This window comes from Saccostrea cucullata, unplaced genomic scaffold (assembly GCF_032062105.1).
Source record: "Saccostrea cucullata isolate Sc308-1 unplaced genomic scaffold, CSIRO_AGI_Scuc_v1 ctg3378, whole genome shotgun sequence".
Classification (NCBI taxonomy): domain Eukaryota; kingdom Metazoa; phylum Mollusca; class Bivalvia; order Ostreida; family Ostreidae; genus Saccostrea; species Saccostrea cuccullata.
Window position 1 is genome coordinate 56,778 of NW_026919315.1, and position 22,926 is coordinate 79,703.

Here is a 22,926-nt window from a genome sequence, read left to right on the forward strand (position 1 = left end):
AAAAAATGCAAGATTTCTGTTGCAAACTTATTTTTAAAAAAGAGAACTAGGTTTCATGTGATTGCTAAGATTATGTTTCTTTCTAAAAGTTTTGAAATATTTTTTTATTTTTTCAAACGTATGTAAATTAAGTTTAAGATCCAATGTTTATGTTAATAATGCGGTGAAGTTACTTTTGGTCTAAAAACATTTGAAATTCGATCTTGAATCGGTTATTCAGGAAGTGAAAGTGTCTAAATATATTTAAATGTCAAAAACTTCGGTTTCATCGTTTTTCTATTAAAAAATAATGTTATTGTTTCATTACTCGTATTTTGCATTAAATTTTGTACGCAAGTTAAATTGATTTTTTTTTACCTTATGCATGTTAATTTTCATGTTTAAGATGACTGGGTGGTTGTAGCCATTTTTAGACTTTATTGATCTTTAGAAGAAGTGCTCCATATAAAAATATACAAAAATGATCGAAAACTAAAATGTTGAATTTTTTTTGCTGATAGTTGACATGCAGCTTAAGATATCACATCTAAAATGAACTTATATCTGATGGTTAATTTGTTGACCCCCACGCCCCCAGCTTGCTTTAAAAGCGGATATTAGTTTCAAATTAAAGAGTTTTGGAAAGAAAACAGGATGTTTTGAGTTTTGGCTCCTCTATGAACCCCAGGTTGAAATTTTGAAACGTTCCTGTACGAGACACCCCAAAACATATTCCGATTTAACTACATAAACAGAAGTTCCTTGCCTTGTCCTTTTCACAATTAATGAATATAAGATTGTTTATCAATTAATATCCATTCCACTCCTACATTTATTGAACACATCCCATTGAACTCGATATCGCAGAGTCTGACACATTTGTTTCATATTTGGATATTTCTGTTAGAGAGCGACATTGATTGCTTAATATTGTACTCAACATAATAATAAGCCCATATCTAATAACAAAGCTATGACAGTAAAGTCATTCACATATCCTGCGTTGTATTTCAATATAAAAGACACCACAGAATCGGACACATCTGTTACATACTATACAGCAAAGTATTTAAACTTAGTGATAGACTTGATGGCTTCAACTTTTCTATCGTCAGTTTTCCTCACTTTTATGTAGTAAAATACAATTACCATGCACCTGCATATGGCGTTATCTCATAAATGACTCGATACGCAAGAACATGTTTAAAAACGAACTATTTACAAAACAAGACATTGTCAAGCTATTCACAATTTTGTTGATGCAAGGATATTAACAACTTCGTAAATTCTATCGTCACTGATACAATGACCTTATTTAAAACACAGTACAATACAGTATACTGTTGAATAATATTTTTCATGCAGTTGTCGGGGCTTTATTTGCACGTTGATTGCTGTTTACCCGATCGTGACAAAGAGCACACGATTAATATGACCGGTCGACATGGGAATGCTTTCTGCTCCACGGCACCTGATTCTCTTTCTGATCTCAGATGTCTGTTTTGGTTCTGCTTACATTTTTTATTCTTTAATTGCAATTATGAGCATGATTGCCATTTGAATTTTCAAATTTCAGTACTCTTGATTTGTCCTCCATTTGATAATTCAGGTTTTCATAATCAATTTGGGAAGGGTAAAGATAATGAACATTAATCGATCCAATAAAACCTACAATAAAACATATGGAGATAACGAACAGTATTCAAGATCACAAGTCAATAAACAATACAAAAGAGGAGCAGAGCAAAAACGGGCCTCCAAAACATCAGAAGTGGGATCAGGTGCCATGGAGGAGTGAGCATCCCCTGCCGACCAGTCACACCCGCCGTGTGCTCGATGTCATGATCAGAAAATAACGGGAAAATCCGGTTTCAATTCAGAGTATAAATAATGGACTAACAATTACGTGTAATATGAAAAACGTCAGTCAGCATTTGACTCAATGATAAATTGTATTTGCTTATTCTGTTTCAAACTCTGTGGTACATGCAGGCACGTAGTATCAGGGGGGCCAGGGGGGGCCTGGCCCCCCCACTTTTTTCCCCAACATTACCTTTACTATAGAAAATGTCTATTGAAAAGCTGGTTGGCCCCCCCCACTTTTGACCACAGTATATACATAGGAAGAAAATATAGGAAAAAATTGGCAGTGAAAGGAACTTTGCCTTGAAAAAAGTTGGCCACTACCCCCCCCCCCCCCCCCCCCCCCCCCCCCACGAAATATAGGATTTTCGAGTTTGGGTAATTTTCAATTTGCGTTTTTTTTTTAGGTAAGTAAGAACATTTTTCTGAGGTTGGCCCCCCCCCCCCCCCCCCCCCACTTTCAAAAACGATGCTACGTGCCTGACATGTATCTTTTATCTCAAGCTCATCGGGATATCAGAAACCATTTTGATTGTACACACAAGTACTCTAAATTGACAGCAAAAAGATGCTTGAATTTCAGATTCACAATATCTAAAGGATTTTTGAAGACCTGGCCCCGGGATCATGAAACAGACTTAGACTTAAGTCAAAATTTCAATTATCTATAAAATCTTTAAAACTTGTGAAAGGAAACTCATAATTTGCATACAACAGCAGACTGATGATACAAAATCGGAAGGCATTTTCATTTTGGTCTGCTTGACCTCTAAAAAAAATTCAGCATCTAAGGCATTTTTTGACTTTAGCTTAAGATGCTTCATGATCCCGGGGCCAGGCCTGGGGGCCATAAAACTTAGACGAGCTCCCGTCTGATATCAGTCTCACTTTTCCACAATATATTCCTTTGTTAAAAGTGAGACCAAGACCAAAAGTGAGCTCGTCTAAGTTTTATGGCCCCCAGGCCAGGTCTTCCAACAATCTATTTGAATTCCCATGGGTACCACTTGCGATCCGTTATAAGTAGAGGTATTTTTGTATTCATATGAAGCAGAATTTGTCTAAAATCTTATACGTGCAAAAGAGGGAAACACTTGTTTTAGCCTTCAACTCGACATTTAGATATATCGACGACGTACTGTCAATTAACAATGGTAATGTCCATTCCTATGTCGAAACGATATATCCCGGTGAGCTTGAGATAAAAGATACCTCGAAGTCGGACCATCTGTTTTATATTTGGATATTTTACTTGAAAAGACGTTAATGGTAATCTAACAACCAAGCTCTATGATAAACGGGATGACTTTAACTTTACTATCCTCAACTTCCCTTGCTTATGCAGCAATATACCTTTATATTTACATCCACTGAATATTTTCTCCTTTATTTCTAAAGAAACCCCATTGCGTTCATCACTGCATAAACTACAGTAGGCATGTCGCCGGTACAGATTTCTTAATCAGTGGCTGTTCCATCAATGAAACGTATAAAGACGTTCGCATCGTTTATACAATAATTAATCTTTTTAACCCTACTTTAATTGATTATTTAAACAGATATAAATATAAACAATAAAATGCCTTTCTTTGTTTGTTATTACTGGAATGAACAGTCGCAGCTATTGCAGAAAAAATTTACATAACCCGCTTACGCGGGTTATGTATTTTTTCTGCAACAGCTGCTTCCTTTCATTCCAGTAACAACAAACAAAGAAAGCATTTTATTGTTTAAATCACCTGCATACGGAGTTTATATAACTAAGATGATTCGATACGCAAGAGCATGCTCTACGTATGAACAATTTCTAAAACGAGGTAAATTATTGACAAACACGTTGATGAAACAAGAATATCAACAGTATCGTTTAAAGTCATCATTTCGTAAGTTTTATGGTCGATACAATGGCATTGTTAGTAAATACAATTTATCATTGAGTCAAATGCTGACTGATGATTTTCATACTAATTTAGTCCATTGTTTATATACTGAATTGATGACGGATTTTCCCGTTATTTCCCGATCATGACAAGGAGCACACGGCGGGTGTGACCGGTCGGCGGGGGATGCTTCCTCCTCCATGGCATCTGATCCCACCTTTGATGTTTTGGAGGTCCGTGTATATGTTTTGTCCTATTTTGTATTGGTTTATGGATGTTTGATCTTGAATATTTTTCGTTCTCTATTTATGTTTCATAGACATAAGAAAAGAAATAACCATTGTTAATTCACAATACGTCGTCGATCTACCTAAATGTCGAGTTGAAGACCAAAACGAGTTTTTTCTTCTGTTCATGCAATAGATTTTTGACAAATTCTGCTTCATAAGAATACAAAAAGGACTACTAAAAACGGGGCGCTGTTGGTACCCATCATCGTCTCAAGACACGGTTCGGAGTCCCCATATAGATCTCTCTCAGAATGGGAAAGGATCGTACATTTTGGCCGTGGTTGCGACAATGGGTACCCATTGGAATTCAAATAGATTGTTGGAAGACCTGGTCTTCAAAAACAAGATAGATACATTGTATTATTAATCAGAAACTCAAGCATCTCTTTCATTTCAACTTCAGAGTACTTGTTTGTACAATCAGAATGTTTTTAACAAAATAATTTTGCAAATGACCAGTGACAAGGTAACAAAATTTACGAGTTTCATTTTCATTGAAAAGGCTGTCAATGATATCCAAAAGCCTGGACTTGTTGACTTTAAACGACGCTATTAAAATTCTTGTAACTCCAACTAATGTGTGAAGAGGAAACAAAAAGATTAAAATCTATTATTGCGTCAGTTATTGCAATAAGAGATTAAAAATGTCCATTTTGTAAACAAATACTCGGTTTCTGACTGCTAGAAAATAAGTTTGAAATAAAGATAAACTTCCTTTCTCCATTGTTACAATCATGTATTTATAAAATTTTGCTCTATTCAATCTTTGGCAGTACATGTAAATGATGAATGTCGACACGTTCATTTACGCTAAATTTTATCTGTCCTAATTTAAAATCCACCACGTGCAATTCCTTTGTACATAGGGATTTCTTTTTCTTTAATTAAAATAAGGTCATTTATGCTACAGAGAATTTTCTAGCTCCATAAAATAACCATACAGACATTCCAGATTATGTCATCCGATTTCTCATTATATATTTTGAATGAAAAAATAGAAGGAAATCTAAGCAGAATTTACTTAGCCTTGTTAGCCGCTAGCTGCAATAATGAAATAAATTATGAAATATCATTCCTTTGAAAAGCATAAAATGGATACAATTTTATTCATAATATAAAACATGATACATAAAAGAACCTATCAATCTTTTGAATTTGTTCATATCTTCTTACTGTTCAAACAATTAAAGTGCGGAAATTAAACTTGGACTGAAACTAATTGCATACTCTTACTAATTTTTTAGTTAAAATCTCATATTTTAAAAGAAGGAATCTACTGCACAGTGTTTCTTCTATATCATATAATTCATATTGAGAATTGTTATCAAACTATGATGTATTTTGTTACATAAATAATGACTAGTAAACAATTGTATCTTAATTATTAAAAAAACACACACACACCAATATACTGAAAGTCATTTAAAAGTTCTTTAAATATACCTCTTTGAAAATTTGCTTTTCTTGTATAGAGTTAATGATGCAGTGTGTTAATTCTTTTATTTAAGTTTAAATGTTTTAACACCATTATAAAGAACTTCATTGAGTGAAACACACAATATGGTAAGATTTAAAATAAAGATTAAACTTGTGTAAATTAGATTTTATGAGTATTCTTGTGACTTCTTGATACTTTTCATTCTTGTAACATAGGCATTAATATCGACATTATCTTTTTTGTTTTGAAATGAAGGACAATGTACCTACCGAATATCAAGATGGTAAGAATTTAAATTTTACTTTTGCTTTGAAGAACACATTGCTTTATCGATATTTTGTAAATCTGTAACACTGTATAAAGCTTGCTACCACAATAATTTTTATTACCTTATACTTGTTTTGTTTTCTTTTAATAATACTTCTCTTTTAAAAAATCCCACTGGAAAAAGGAAATAATTTTGTGCAACTCTTTTTTATAGAATTATAATTATGTTTTTAAGATAAATGTTTAAAACCTTAAAAACGTGTTTCCTTGCCAGGGGTTGAAAGATATTTCCATATGTATGCCGATCCCGACACTGGGTTGGTCAATGCTGAAGGCTTTAGGTCCATCTTGCAGTGTCTACGTCTGTGTCCATCAGAAGCATTCGTCAAAAGGATTTTCAAAGAACACGATAAAGACCGTACGTATGCCTGGCAATTAGATATGCCTTCTCTCTTTATATACAATAAATTTAGTATATATATGTATTTAGGGAGATAAAATCGTGTTTCAGTATATCTGTGACCTTCCAAAAGATTCAAATCTCTCAGCAGATTAGCTCATACTTTTATATATCTAAACAATCAACAAGAGAAGATTGGAACACTTAGTTTCTTTTACCATGTTAATATTTTGCTGGAGTTTAAGGACAACACAAGTTGGATGCCAGCTAGTTAATTAACCTAGTAAAGTAAAAAGAAAATATTTGTAAAACTGGAGTGCTCATTAGAAACCAAATGAATTTCTATATATCCTCTTTTAATTGAAATTTAATAGAATTAAATTATTGTTTATAAACAATGTATTTTCTATTTCACTTGTACCTGTTTAACTATTGTTACTATAAAGTCTTTTATATAACAAGAAAGTTTGCATAATTCTGTTGTGGGGCAGCATATCTAATTTTAGAATTTGGTCAGACAGGGGAGATGATATTGACCAATGAGAATAGAGTAACCAGGGGCATTGATGCCTAGAGGGGGAGTCTGTATTGTTCCATTCGCATCTAGACGCTCTGTGTTGCAGCTATTATTTTCGTTCGTTTTCCCTAATTTTCTACCGATTTACGCTATGTAATACATACCTCTGTATTGTTACATGGTCATTTAAATAGCTTGTGGATCTGTTTTGAACTCAATTTATTCTATATCAGGATATTTGTGATTTTTTATCTTGATTCTACGCCATGGGACCCAAGCGTACAAGAACTGTGCCCTACAGTTATAATCCAGATTTACCGGAAAATTGGACTTCCGCACAATTGAAAGATTCTTTAAAATCTCGCGGGATCGCTTTCCCAGGCAATGCGCGCAGGTCTGTGCTGATTCGTTTACATACAGACAATGTAGCAAGTGCGCGATCCCATAATGCAACGGATCAGCTCAACAGTGATGCTCCGCAATCCCACAATACACTAAACCAAAACAGAAATGGCGGCGACCGTCAAAACAACACGCTGGTGGACATCGTTTCAAAGTTAACATCAACAGTTCAGTCCTTGCAACAAAACGTTATAAATTTAACATCGAAGGTCAATTCTATGACACAAGGAGCTGGTCTGCAGACGAGTGCCAATGCCTCCAGTACTGCGCAGAGCCAAATTAGCCGCCCACTTAGCCAAGAAAGTTCGTCCGCCACTACTAGTTCCTCGACCCAAGACAGTTTTACATTGGATACAGCTTTTGCCCGCATTTCGGAAGCGGCGGCCGGTTCAGCGGAACAAATGGCGGAACCTCGGAGAACCCGCTATGGATTTGCTGCAGAGTCCCTTCCTCTGGTGGAAACGATTTCGCCGCAGATTCGTTCGCAGATCACAGCAGGTAAGGACGTCAATCTGGCGTCTCTGTTGATTCCCTATTACTCACCTCCAGATGAAAAAGAGGAGAATAAGAAGCCTGATAAAAGACTCCTACGTTCTCTTACTATTGGAGAATTTATCCAGGCTTTTGGGATTCATAAAAACATAATGGGCCAAGCATACCCCCAGAGAAGACAAGAATTAGATCTATACGAACGTGATATCATAGACATGGCTACCAGATATCCAGGAAAGGGGTTTTACGAGTACCATCGGCAATTCAGCCTCATGGCCGCATCACACCTGAAATACAACAACATTTTAGTGGACTGGTCGGTACGAAACAACACGCTTTTCTGCAACCTCTTTGCCAACAGTAAAGCTCAAACCTGTACCACATGCAATAGCACACTGCATTTATCGGGATTTTGTCCATTAAATGGTCCCACTGGAGATAAAAGATATGGAGACATGGACTCTTATGGAAGGAAAAGGCAATTCCATGACGGAAGAGAAATTTGCAATAACTTTAATGGGGTCAGGGGTTGCCAATTACCCAGATGCCGTAATGCACACCTATGCATTGAATGTAAAGGGGAACATTCAAAACAGAACTGTTCTTACTCAAAAAACTCGACTGCGCCCCACATGACTGGGGCTCACAATCCACAGAAGATGTAGGAGAAAGCTACAGCGACAAAATTTCAACACCAGTGAACATTGACATGTTACAAACTCTTTTGGCAGACCACCCTGATAAACAATATACAGCTTATCTACTCAATGGACTTAGACTTGGTTTTCATACTGGTTTTCAGCATCTTCCCAAGAATTCACATGAATGTAAGAACTTAAGATCAGCATCACTTAATTCAGACAGTGTTACAGAACTTATACAAAAAGAACTTTCATTGGGTTATTTATATGGGCCATTTGATGAAATTCCCTTTGAACACTATCGAATTAACCCTATTGGCATAGCAGAGAGCAAATACTCGAAGAAAAAACGTCTCATTGTGGATATGTCAGCACCACACAATGATGAAGACAATCCCAGCCTAAATGACCTCATTGACAAGTCTGAATTTTCTCTTAGTTATGTAACTATGGATGATGCTATACAGCTTATCAAATCCCATGGAGAAGGAGCTTTGCTCCTTAAAACGGACATCACTGATGCATTCAAGATTATGCCTATCGCATACCATTTATGGCCCTACCATGGAATTCAATGGAACAAACAATATTACTTCTTTAAACGTTTAGTTTTTGGCAGCAGATCTAGTCCAAAGATTTTTGATTCCCTTTCGTCAGCTGTGTGTTGGATTGCTGAACATGGATACAACATACCAAATGTTCTGCATCTCTTAGATGACTTCTTGGTGGTGGTACCTCCACACTGTGACGCCCATAGAATTATGGACAAATTTCTTGGGATCTTTAGAACACTTGGAATCCCACTTTCAGAGAAGAAAACCGAAGGACCAAGCACAGAATTGGAATATCTAGGAATATATCTGGATTCTATTAAGATGGAGGCACGTTTACCCCAAGAAAAAATAAAGAGGATATTAGATATTGTCAATTCATTTAAGCTACGTAAATCGTGTACAAAAAGAGAATTGCTGAGTTTGTTAGGACATCTTAACTTTGCATGCAGAGTTGTCCTGCCTGGCCGATCCTTCGTCTCGCATCTTATAGCCCTGTCCACAACTGTTGAGCAGCTGCATTACCATGTGAGATTGGACAGTATGTGTAGAGCAGATCTCGCCATGTGGTCAGACTTCTTACAATCTTGGAATGGAGTGTCTTTTTTCATCGATGACAATGTTACAGAAGCTGCAGATATGCAGTTGTTCACAGATGCTACCCCTACAGCCTTTGGAGGGTTCTATCAAAACAAATGGTTTCAAGGAGAATTTCCTGCTGACCTTTCTCAAGAGACAACATCTATGGCATTCTTTGAGCTCTATCCGATTGTTATGGCTTGTCTTCTATGGGGTCATGCCTGGCCCAGGAAACGCATTCTTTTTCACTGTGATAATCAAGCAACAGTTGATATTATAAAGAAAGGAAGATCGAAAGTCAAAAGCATTATGAAATTAATGAGAACCTTAACCTTTCATGCAGCATGCAATCATTATGTTATACATGCTGTACATATCCCTGGTGTTAAGAATACTATTGCAGACTCTCTTTCTCGTTATCAGATGAAGAAATTCCGGTCCCTTGCACCAGAAGCCGATCCGATTCCAACGCCTTGCCTTCATCATTTCGAGTTGCTAAAGAACTAAAAGATCAGCTCCAGTATCTGTGGGACTCATCCTTGTGCAGTTCAACCAAGCGAACGTATAGCTCAGCTTTACAGTGTTTTCTGTCCTTCGTATGCATGAGTGGAATCGTGTTCCATTCTACTTGTCTACCTTCAGTAAATGAGAGCTTGTTAGTGTACTTTGTCACTCATTGTAAATCTGTTTTAAAACTAAAATATGACACAATTAAGTTGTATTTAGCAGGCATAAGGTATTATTATATAAGATCAGGTTATGGTGATATTTTGAATGGGTGTGATCAGCTTCATTATGTATTGCGTGGTGTTAAAAGATCTCAGAACAATGTTATAAACGATAAGCGTCTACCGATAACACCTAATATTTTGAAGCAATTATGGCAGGTATTAGATATGGGGGCTTTTTCTCCCTTTGTAGATCTCATGTTAAAATGTATGTTTTCATGTGCATATTTTGGGTTTCTTAGATGTGGAGAAATTACCTGTCAGAAGGCTAATTCCGAACATTTTTTACAAATTATTGATGTCAGTTTTGGAATTGATTTTTATGTATTAAAGTTGAGATCTTCTAAAACGGATCCATTTTCTAGAGGTGTAAATATTACTATTTATGAAAATGAAGTTTTTAAGCCTGTACATACTATGCGTCTATATCTGCAAGCTAGGAAAGCCTTACCATGTAATCCTCAGTCACCCTTGTTTATTGATGATGAATTTAACCATTTACCTATGCTTAGAGATACTTTTATACAACAGCTGAGATCTTTACTTATGCGAATTGGCCTGAATGATACTAACTACGCAGGACACTCCTTCAGAATAGGTGCCGCCACAGCTGCTGCTGCAGCAGGGATTGAAGACCACGTTATAAAAGACTTAGGAAGATGGTCTTCAGACTGTTATGTGAGATATATTAGAACTGATTCTGAGGCTATTAAAAGAGCTCAAAGAAGACTGTGCCATTTTGAATCTGGAAAATAGTGTTAAGCTTAACATTCCTACATGTTGTATGCAATCTCTGAAACTGGCTGCTATTTTAAAACCTGAAATGTAATGTAAAGTTTAACAAATTTTTTTTTTTTTTGTATACAATCTCTGAAATTATACTGTATACATATCCTTGGGGGCTTCACTCATTCTTCGTTCATTTGGCGTCTATTCCTGGGGAATTTTACCCCCAAGTCTATGTTTGTTTTTTGTTCATTAGTATTATATATATTACACCTTTTTTCATGCAATTTTTATTCATATACATAGGTAGTTGTTGAATTGTTATAGTTTTAGACTAGTATTTAGTTTCCACTGGCCTGCTGGGATCAGCCCCAGGCATGGTTTTCTCGCTCTCAGATGCCTGCTGGGATCAGCCCCGGGCATGGTTTTTTCTCGGTCGTAGATGCCTGCTGGGATCAGCCCCGGGCATGGTTTTTTCTAGGTCGTAGATGCCTGCTGGGATCAGCCCCGGGCATGGGTTTCTCGCTCTCAGTTGCCTGCTGGGATCAGCCCCGGGCATGGTTTTTCTCGGTCGTAGATGCCTGCTGGGATCAGCCCCGGGCATGGTTTGATGTTTCTTTGATGCCTGCTGGGATCAGCCCCGGGCATGGTTGGGATCCTTACACTCCTGGGGTCAGCCTGGAGCGCCAAATTTAGTATATATATGTATTTAGGGAGATAAAATCGTGTTTCAGTATATCTGTGACCTTCCAAAAGATTCAAATCTCTCAGCAGATTAACTCACACTTTAATATATCTAAACAATCAACAAGAGAAGATTCGAACCCTTAGTTTCTTTTACCATGTTAATATTTTGCTGGACTTTAAGGACAACACAATTTTGATGCCAGCTAGTGAATTAACCTAGAAAAGTAAAAAGAAAATATTTTTAAAACTGGAGTGCTCATTAGACACCAAATGAATTTCTACATCTCCTCTTTTAATAAGGACAAATTTCAATATATGTGCTAATAATTATAGTTCTATTAACAACCATTTTGTGCTTTTAATCACGATATACTAAAAATGTTTTTACGTTTTCTTCGTTGGGTTTTTCCATATCAATAACTTCATCATATCTAATTTTCAATTAATTATTGCAATTAATTTACATAATTACTTGAAGCTGATAAATCTTACATCACCAAAGAAGAATTCGTGTCATGGATGAAAGGAAACTGGAGCACAAAAGAGGAGATCCAGACACAGTTAGTGAGCGCCATTAAGGAGTTATACGGTACAGATGGCAAGGAATCCGTGGAGGATGTAAAGATTTCGGTGGAGGATCTAATCTCTACCCTCACGACTGCGGGGGAGGAGCCACTCACGGAAGACGAGGCTGGGATTGTTATGGCGGAGTTCAAGAAACTGGACTCAGTCGGGGTCGGAAAAATTACAGGGCGAGGTAAGGCTATGCGCAATCTAATTAAAATTAGATGTTAGATCTAGCTTAGTGTAGCGAGTATGCGAGCGGATCTAACATCTTATTTTAATTAGATTAGACTAAGCTTGTGAATAAGTGTGTGTATAGGCCCATAGAAAGGAACACCATTTGCATGGAGCGGGAAGGGGCAACAGGAAAATTCTTAACACGCAAATGAAGGTCACCCGAAAAGTCATCATTATGGAAGGGACACAACTATCCAATAATTTTGTTTTCTTCACTTTCTATAGTTTGATATGATATCACGTACCCCATCCCCTGGATTTTTTACTGAACAGTGTGGCTGCTGTAAGTTTGAAGAAACTGAGGGTATGTGCACCCAAAACAGACCTTGTGTTCACCCTCAGTAAAATGTGTCATGAGCTCTTTTTTTCGTTCGTCAAAGAACTTTGAATTTGTTCTGTTGCATCATACAATCTGAAATAGCTACCTACATGCCTGTGTTTGAACTTTATTACCTGGGTTATTTTTCTGCATTCGACTCAAAAAAGCATGGATAGCAATATTTCTCTCCTTATAAAAAAAAAAGAATGATAAGAAAATATATATTTGTCAAGTCCTCGGATTTCTATCAATTATTTCCTGATTTTTTCTGTAAAACTATCCCCAATTTATAGAAAAGGAAAATACCGTGTTATTTAGTGTGATTTCATTATTCTTTTATTCTGGAACACACACGTATATAAAAATGCTGAAACTGATAAAATACAAATATTGTGATGCAGGATTCATTTTGTATAAAATAAAACAAAAAACAGCCATGTGATGATATGGCACAAAAAATTCCTATTGTTAAAGTACGCAAATGTACAAATCATAACAGATTCCAGATTATTTAATTATCAATGGATTATTTAAATAAAATCAATTTTTAATAAACATGTATTATTGAGAATGAATCTAGTACATTAACATTAAAATGACAAAAAAAAAACAAAGCATTTTAATGAATAAGATTTTAAAACATTATTTTAATTATAAACTTTGTCATATCAAAGCAAAATGAGACATGCTAGAAACCCTTCAATAAAGTTTGAAAAAATGGAAAGTTAAAACCCAAAAAACTATAATATCTTATTTAATTTTTAATAATAAAAACCCTTTAAAGCATTCAATCTAAATATGAAGTGCATTTTTTAAAATAAAACATACAGGTTGGCAGGTTGACAAAGGTCAACAAAACTTGAGAAATCGAATGGTTGACAAATATACACGTCAACAGGTTGACAAAAAGACTCATGTCGATAGGTTGACAAAAAGACACATGTCCACAAGTTTGACAGCCAAATGACACAGGTTGACAGATTGAAAAGTAGACAAAAATCTAAGTTTTACATTTCAACATATTCACATTCGTCAACCGGTTTACCTTTCTATCTGTTGACCAGTCAACTCATCAACTAATGAGAATATCAAATTGTCTACCTGACGTATATATTGCCAACCCGTCAACCTGTCGATCTATATGTTTATGTGCTTCCAAGATGAAATATATGGAGATAACGAACAGTATTCAAGATTTCACAAAATCCATTAAACAATATAAAATGGGAGCAGAGCAAACACAGACCTCCAAAACGTCAGAGGTGGGGTCAGGTGCCATGGAGGAGTAAGCATCCCCTGCCGACCGGTTACACCCGCCATGTGCTCCTTGTCATGATCGGGAAATAACGGAAAGATCCGTCGTCAATTTAGTGTATAAATAATGAACAAACTATTAGTATGAAAAACGTAAGTCAGCATTTGACTCAATGATAAATTCAGACCATAGAACGTAAAATGATGACTTTGAGACTGTTGATAATCAACTTGTTTGTCATTAATTTCTTGAACTATACCTAGCGATCTGAGTACACGTTACCTTAAAATATGTTATTCATTTTTTGACATTGAATACTGTTTTAAAATTTGAGAAAACAAATTATTTTAAAGAGTTTAAATCCTTATCCATTGAGACATTGTGTAACTTCTCCCCTCTATCACGACTCAGTCCCTTCCGGTTCAACGAGACTGTTGATATTCTTCTTTCATCAACTTGTTTGTCATTAATTTACATCTTTTAAGAAAGTATTCATACGTAGAGCATGGTCTTGCGTATCAAATCAACTGAGATATATATAAAATTCATATGCAGGTAATGTTGCTGCCTAAGTAAGGGAAGTTGACGATTGAAAAGTTAAAGTCATCCCGTTTATCATAAAGCTTATCATAGAGCTTGGTTGTTAGATTACCATTAACGAATTTTCCAAGTAAAATATCTAAAGATGAAACAGATATCTCAGACTCTGTGGTATCTTTTATCTCAACCTCACTGGGATATATCGTATCGACATAAGAATGGAAATAACCATTGTTAATTAACAATACGTCGTCGATATCTCTAAATGTCGAGTTGAACGCCACAACAAGTGTTTTCTTCTTTTTATAAGATTTTTGACAAATTCTGCTTCATATGAATACAAAAATAGGCATAATAATTGGTACCCTGCTATAGATTGTTGGAAGACTTGTTCTCCAAAAACAACATAGATATTGTCAGTCAGAAACTTAAGTATCTTTTTTATGTGAACTTCAGAGTACTTCTGTTTTATATCAGAATGTTTTGTAACAAAAAATATTTTGCAAATGACCAATGACTAGGTTCATAAATTTACGAGTTCAATTTTTATTGAAAAACCTGCTGTCAATGATATCAAAAAGCATAGGGGTCTGTTTTACAAAAGAAATGACGACTAAGACCAAAAACTTCAGGTGATTGTAAAATTTTGCAATATTAATAATTATCTTCAAAATTATTTGTGTAAAAATACCTTACCATATTTCTTTTAATATGATTAAAATAATTTTCGATATGATGTTTATTAAAAAGTTATATAAAGAATTAAATTTGGTCTTAAGTCGTAAGTCCCTTTGTAAAACGGGCCCATGGAATTTAATTTATCGTGTGCAATGGTTGTGTATAAAGTTGAAAAGTCGTAAGTTTTAAAGATGTTGATTTTGATAAAATCTTATGATTTCAAATTGTCCAAAGGTCCCTGGGAATTTTTAAGCAACATCCACATCTGATTTACACTTCTCGAATATATTGTTGCACAATGCTCTTGAAGTTTCTCCTTCACTACTGTTAATATCTTAGTGAGGAATAAAGAAAGATGCTTGCAATTGGTTGAACATTTACTTCCTGCTATGAATCGTTGTAAGGATTTTTATGAAGTTTCGCAATCCAATTTAGATATGGTAGTTCAAATCCATTCGATTCTTATGTATTGGTTCTTTGGTATATTACAAATATTCAAAACTGATATACGATTTTGAAGAATTTCTTCCTTCTGTTAAGTGACAACTAAACTCAATGTTTTTTATTTAAAAAAAAGAAACATTCTTTTAAACAATGTCTCTTTTTTCAGAATTGATAGAATTTTTGCAAGGTGTGAGCAGGAAAGAAAACTCTTCAGTGGAGAGAAGCACTATTGAACCGGAAGGGACAGAGACGTAATAGAGGAGAGAAGTTACAGAATGTCTTAATAATAAGGATTTAAACTTTTTAATATCATTTGTTTTCTCAAAATTTAAAACAGTATTCAATGTCAAAAAATGAATAACATATTTTTAAGATCATGTGTACTCAAATCGCTCGGTATATTCTTCAAGAAACAAAATTGTACAACATGTAGGGAAGAATAAGTATTAAAAATGTGACATTATTATCATCACTTAGTTAACCATGTCACAATTTAGAAAATTCAAAAAAAGGGATATTTCAAACATATTGAAATTAGAGGATATGTGATACTGAGGAACCTTGTAAATGAACAATTCTCTGAGGCTGAAATTTGTTACCGAACTTGTTATAAAATTTAAAGGGGTAAACCTGATTACAGAGTTTCATTGTATATTTATAAAATTGTATATAACATTTGCTTATAGATACATGTAGTAACAAATTCAATATGAATGTGATGTCAGCATTACGTGATTACCAAATACAAATGTTATCATATAGTAAAAAACTTAAAATAGGTCAAGGCAAAATAATATATTTGAAAAAAAATAAAACTGTTCCAGCTGTCAAAAAATTTTCATTCACTTAAAAAAAAAACACGAACGGTTCGTAAGACAGCAATGCTTATGAGTACCATTGACTCTATAAATTAGTTTATATAATTAAACATGATTTAAAGTAACAATAGAAGGAAATATTTATAGACAAGTTTTAACCCTTTTTCTCTATATCAAATTTTTAATAACGCCTTTTAAAAAATGTTTGTATTCACAAAAATCACTTTGTTAATTTTTTTTATTCTTTTTTTTTTTTTTTAAACATTTTGCCATAAATCTATACATGTACTCATTGTAATTATTTACTTTATCTCTTGCTGCATTGTGATAATTCATTTTCATAAAAAAACTCAGTGTTTGCTTTCAGTTTTACTAAACAGTCATGAACCTTAAACACACGACTTTGAATTTTAAAAATTCTACATTATTCCCCTTTTAACGCAAGTCCTGACCGGGTGAATAGATTATTTCTTTAAAGCTATATTTATTGTCTGTCATAGAGAACAAACATCTAGATGAACATAGATATTGCAAGGCGTAAATAATGATATCCAAGAATAACCTTGGCCCTGGTAAAAATTAATAGAAGATAGATAGGTTATGACAATGATTTATTTTCTTAAATGTACAAACAAACATTGTACAGAGGAGGTAGGAAAAGATACAAACACATAGAAAAAGAATATAATACATGTAGAATATATTTTAAATAATAGGTTATGTGTAGTCCTAGTGTTGTAAGAAAACCCCAAACCTGGAATTGTGTTGTTTATATATCAGGAATTAAAGCGACTAATATGTTGTTGTCATGAGGTATCTGCGTCAGAATCATTAATTAGCCTTGATAATGGCTGTCTTATGACCTCGAATTACGGTATTGTTTGAATTGGAGAATAAAGCAAGTATAAACAAAGATTCTCACTAACCTAATTAGAAATTAAACGACTATTTCATAAACAGACATTGTATAATCAATATTTATTATTTATTTGGAGATTTAGTACATGGATCACAAGGTTCAACCTAGGCGAAAAAGAATATTTTAAAATTTTATAACGTATATTGTACCAAAAGTAGCATCAAAATACAATATTATTTTCACATGTATTTAAAATTTTAAGTCCTGGAAGTTACAATGTTTTAAAAATAAAAGAAAAGTGATAGTAGAAATTTAATAATATCCATTTTTATTGTTTAATAATATTTTAACTGTGAAAACATGGATAGAAACGTATTGACAGCAGTGTTAAGACTTTGAACAAATGTATTTTTTTTTATCTATATTGAATACAGTTTGTTTATTTTTGAGATTTCAGATTTTTAATTTGAGAAATTTACCCTTTAAAAGAAAAAAAAGAAACTAAGGAAATGCAGTTTTTGAAGAAGAAAAAAAGGTATTTTAGGTCATTTATTATGTGCTGAATTTAAAGAAACTCATGTAATGAGTAAAGAGCAATTAAAATTTGGCAGAGGATATGTTAAAATAAAAACACGGAGAGAAAAAGACCCAGACGTACATCAAATGATTCCAGAGATGAAAAAGTTTTTAAAGGTTTTATATGTCACTGTATGCGCCGTTAAATATGTATTTCACTACGTTTCATTTGGCTGTTCTCAATCAAAGCATTTATATTAGTACACTCATTTCAGTAAAATGGTATATATACAGTGTATTTTGAGTATTTTGATTTAAAGCAACATATTATGTTTATGCGAGTAAACATTTTACATTAAGTAAACAATTGGTAATGTTACATTTCAAAACACATTAGAACAAAATCAAGCCCGCATTCCCAAAATTCTTGACTGTGATATGAATTCATTTTTTTGTAAATAAAATAAACAATAACATTAAACAAAAATCATTGATAAAATGTAAAAAGAATCTTTATTATTAACAAAATATTTGGCCACAGCTAGAGATATCGTACTATCAACAGATATACTGGTATGTATCACTCATTGCTGTTCACAGAAAAGGTCCTTTGATCAAAACAACTTATTTTTCGAGATAACCATCTTGAATGCAATTTTCCAAAATTGCTTTTAAAAGCTACCCTGTCCTTGAAATTTTCACCTTTGATAACTCCTGAGAAGACAACAGGCATTTGCAATGAATGACAAGTGCTCGTTGCCAAATTCTGGAATGTGAAAAAAAATTTAGGATTCGGAGGTTGTCAATTTTTATCATTTATTTCATTCGTTTAGTTATTTTTATAATTATTCTTGGTCAGCAGCTTCTTTCTCTTTTTCTGACGAAATTAAGATAAAATTAATGCAGAAGATTTTCCAAATATATGAATTATGTTTGAGTCTTTTCCTGTTTCCGGTTTTGAATATTTTTTCTTGTAAACGTTGTGTCATTGTTAACCAAGTATCTCTGATATGTTTCCGCTCTTATGTTACTAACACTTTAACAGCCGATTTTATCAATAATTTACAGTTTCCTATCTTAAGTTTGAATGAATTGCATATAAAAAAGAATAGAACTGTTAGCTATCAAATTTGAATGTTGATTACTTGTATCACAATAAAAAAGACAAGAGATTGTTTTTGCAAAGAACAATTTCACAAGCATTAAAGACCCAACTTTCTAGCTGATTGTCAAAGCTTGCAAATTATGATTGCATGCAAAGAAATGTTTTTTTTTTTAAAAATTCGTTAAGATATGAATGTTAAAGATAGTGCTAATCTCAAAATTTCATTTTACTAGTACTCTTTGTCAAAATTTTGAAATTGAAACAGTGGGACCCAGATCTATATCAACTGTTTGATGATACCTTATGAGAGAACCCGGTCACCTAGATTTTGAATTTCTGTTTGTCCTAGATCAAATCATAACACTACATAGATAACAAATGCAGTGGACAGTATTGGTCAATGGGTGACGGACATATAGCGCGTTAATAATATTGAACCATAGTCTACAATTGTTTAGACTACTAGTGTTTGTTTATCTATAGATAATGGCAACCGTCCTCAAATACGATAATATGGTCATAGAGATAGGGGGGCTAGGGAAGTATTAGGTTGATTTTAACAGTTAATATGAACATTTATCAATAAATTTATGTTGTATAATAGTTTTGATCTTTACTAAGGAAAGATATGCAGTACAATTCATAATCTAAATGAATCTGTTTGTTTATTATAAAATGTAACAACTCTTTCTTTTTTTGCATTCCCTTGTAGATTTATCCTAAATTCAGAAAATACAATATGAATATTTACGAAATGACACATGCATTTAAGCAATAAATACATGTAATTATGTCTCTTCCCGTTTTAATAGGATGTTACTAGTACATTTGGTTGCATCCTAAAAGTTGTCTCGCTAGCTGTCACAAAAGTGTATTGAGATCATTCATGTCTCCAGTATTTGACTGGATTAGTTCAAACATTAAAAATTATCAAGATCTCATACATGGAAAGAGGATTTCTCAAAAAATTGTCTTCATTTCGTTTTTCAAAAATTTTAATGCCGTGAACTAGAGAAATTGTGTCAAAGTCTTCATCCCCTTAAGAATGTACCCCAACGCGTGACAGACTTACCGACGGACGGACGTACAGCTAGACGTACATATCCCGATCACTATACACCTTCAAGCGAGTGGTATAAAAAAATTCATAATTAATTTCTGTAATTTTCTTAGATGTATTAATATTTATACTATATGTAGTTCCATATTTTTGTAGTTCAGTTTTGTCAAGGTAACATTTCATAGGTGAAGTTCGTAAGGCAACGTAAAGCTCAAAATTATATTATATATTTAATTAATAAAATTAAACATGTAAAGATTATATGTATGAAACTATGAATATATAAAATTATAAATGGATGGAGATCGATAGATCAATGGGTCACAAACTAGAGCACCGAGCCCACTAAATGATACCCCCGATTCCCATATGATTATAATCATGGCAAGTCCCTGTTTTGCTCTGGGAGACTCGAAATAAGTGTCAGATCAAAATGTAAAATAGGAGGTGTACAATGGCATTATGTAATAAAAACTGTGAAATATTAAATTCTTTCAGTGGTAAACGAGGAGTTGCGGATAAGAGATGGGCACTCTGTAATTTTATAGAAAGAAAGGACAGTGTCCATGTTTTGCTAGGGGAAACCCGAAATAAGTCTCGGATCAAAATGTAAAAAAAAAGGAGGTGCACAGCAAAATTGTATCATGTAATAAAGAATCTGTGAAAGTATAATTAAATTTCATTCAGTGGTATACGGGGGGTTGTGGATAAGAGATGGGTATACCCTTCAATATAATAGAAAGAATAGCAGTGTCCATATTTTGTTAGGGAAACCCGAAATTTCTGTCCGTTCAAAAAGTAAAATAAGAGGTCACAATGGCACTATTTAACAAGCATTTTGTGATAGTCTCATTAAATTCCATTCAGTGGTATAAGAACAGTAAGTAGGAGGATAAGTGACAGACTTAAGAAGGAGGATAAGTGACAGACTTAAGTAGGAGGATAAGTGACAGACTTAAGTAGGAGGATAAATGACAGACTTAAGTAGGAGGATAATTGACAGACTTAAGTAGAAGGATAAGTGACAGACTTAAGTAGGAGGATAAATGACAGACTTAAGTAGGAGGATAAGTGACAGACTTAAGTAGGAGGATGAGTGACAGACTTAAGGGGGCCGACTATAGTTTCCATTGCGCAGTATTTCGCGCATCATAGTAAAATAAATTTTAGGTATAAAAATGTAATAATGATTTTATATAACTGATTATTTAAGCGATTTTGCAATTGATAGGTAGGTTGACGTCGTTGCAGTGTATTTTGACGTTATGATAAGCTGTAGCTCTTAAAGAAAGGTGTAATGAACATATTATTAAAGAAAAAGTAATAAACATACGCTATTGAAATTTTAAACATAAAAATTTGAGAATATCTCCAATATTTTTATTATGTTTTCATGTGAATCCAATGTGTACGTCATATTTTGTAATACTCTATAAAAATAGTAAAATTTGCTATTTTTCTGCATTTTGAGATGCTCCCTCTGGTAACAAGGCGGTAGAATTTTGTGTTTTTTATATATATTGTATAATATAGTATTACTCATCATATATTATAGTTTGAACAAAATCTCTATTGTAGTATTTGTATAATTTGCTTTAAAGTGCTAAGAATTGGCATTTTCCTATATACTCCTATAGTAAATGTACCTGTATTTTGAGACGGTCCCTCAAAAATACCTGGACGGTAGATTTCCCCCAAACTTTTCATATACAGTGAAGTTAATGTAAGTTATATATGGTATAAAAATGATTAGTTTCGCTATTGTAGTTTTCACACAATAAAACTATAGTCGGCCCCCTTAAGAAGGAGGATAAGTGACAGACTTAAGTAGGAGGATAAGTGACAGACTTAAGTAGGAGGATAAGTGACAGACTTAAGTAAGGATAAGTGACAGACTTAAGTAGGAGGATAAGTGACAGACTTAAGTAGGAGGATAAGTGACAGACTTAAGAAGGAGGATAAGTGACAGACTTAAGTAGGAGGATAAGTGACAGACTTAAGTAGGAGGATAAGTGACAGAGTAGGAGGATAAGTGACAGACTTAAGAAGGAGGATAAGTGACAGACTTAAGTAGGAGGATAAGTGACAGACTTAAGTAGGAGGATAAGTGACAGACTTAAGAAGGAGGATAAGTGAGAGACTTAAGAAGGAGGATAAGTGACAGACTTAAGTAGGAGGATAAATGACAGACTTAAGTAGGAGGATAATTGACAGAATTAAGTAGAAGGATAAGTGACAGACTTAAGTAGGAGGATAAATGACAGACTTAAGTAGGAGGATAAGTGACAGACTTAAGTAGGAGGATGAGTGACAGACTTAAGGGGGCCGACTATAGTTTCCATTGCGCAGTATTTCGCGCATCATAGTAAAATAAATTTTAGGTATAAAAATGTAATAATGATTTTATATAACTGATTATTTAAGCGATTTTGCAATTGATAGGTAGGTTGACGTCGTTGCAGTGTATTTTGACGTTATGATAAGCTGTAGCTTAAGAAAGGTGTAATGAACATATTATTAAAGAAAAAGTAATAAACATACGCTATTGAAATTTTAAACATAAAAATTTGAGAATATCTCCAATATTTTTATTATGTTTTCATGTGAATCCAATGTGTACGTCATATTTTGTAATACTCTATAAAAATAGTAAAATTTGCTATTTTTCTGCATTTTGAGATGCCCCCTCTGGTAACAAGGCGGTAGAATTTTGTGTTTTTTATATATATTGTATACAGTGAAACCTGTCTAATCCGACATGCACTGGGAAACATATTTTGTGTAGGAATAGACAGGGTGTCGGATTGCACAATGTTAAAAACAAGGAAAATACTAAAACGGTAAAGAAATTTAATGTCGAATTTCACAGTGTATCGGATTATACAGGTGTCGGATTAGACAGTTTTCACTGTAATATAGTATTACTCATCATATATTATAGTTTGAACAAAATGTCTATTGTAGTATTTGTATAATTTGCTTTAAAGTGCTAAAAATTGGCATTTTCCTATATACTCCTATAGTAAATGTACCTGTATTTTGAGACGGTCCCTCAAAAATACCTGGACGGTAGATTTCCCCCAAACTTTTC

At 33.8% G+C, this 22,926-nt stretch overlaps 2 protein-coding genes across 2 annotated transcripts; both read left to right on the forward strand.

The window, feature by feature from the left end:
• The first annotated feature begins 5,527 nt into the window (after positions 1-5,527).
• LOC134229253 (uncharacterized) lies at positions 5,528-15,756 on the forward strand. Its single transcript, XM_062710969.1, has 5 exons — positions 5,528-5,575; positions 5,706-5,733; positions 5,992-6,135; positions 11,919-12,197; positions 15,644-15,756. The coding sequence occupies exons 1-5, from the start codon at positions 5,573-5,575 to the stop codon at positions 15,730-15,732; spliced, it is 543 nt and encodes a 180-aa protein (XP_062566953.1). The 5' UTR covers positions 5,528-5,572; the 3' UTR covers positions 15,733-15,756.
• On the forward strand, positions 6,901-11,436 carry LOC134229313 (uncharacterized). The gene is made up of 2 exons (XM_062711041.1): positions 6,901-7,534; positions 9,723-11,436. Exons 1-2 carry the CDS (start codon positions 6,901-6,903, stop codon positions 10,781-10,783), a joined length of 1,695 nt encoding a protein of 564 aa, XP_062567025.1. The 3' UTR covers positions 10,784-11,436.
• Positions 15,757-22,926: the final 7,170 nt, after the last annotated feature.

Coding starts and splice junctions, on each gene's coding strand:
- LOC134229253 (XM_062710969.1), top strand. Junction 5,734..5,991: donor ACCTACCGAATATCAAGATG/GTAAGAATTTAA, acceptor TTTCCTTGCCAG/GGGTTGAAAGATATTTCCAT. Junction 12,198..15,643: donor CGGAAAAATTACAGGGCGAG/GTAAGGCTATGC, acceptor CTCTTTTTTCAG/AATTGATAGAATTTTTGCAA.
- LOC134229313 (XM_062711041.1), top strand. CDS start 6,901: ATGGGACCCAAGCGTACAAGAACTGTGCCCTACAGTTATAATCCAGAT. Junction 7,535..9,722: donor TCGTTCGCAGATCACAGCAG/GTAAGGACGTCA, acceptor TCTCGTTATCAG/ATGAAGAAATTCCGGTCCCT.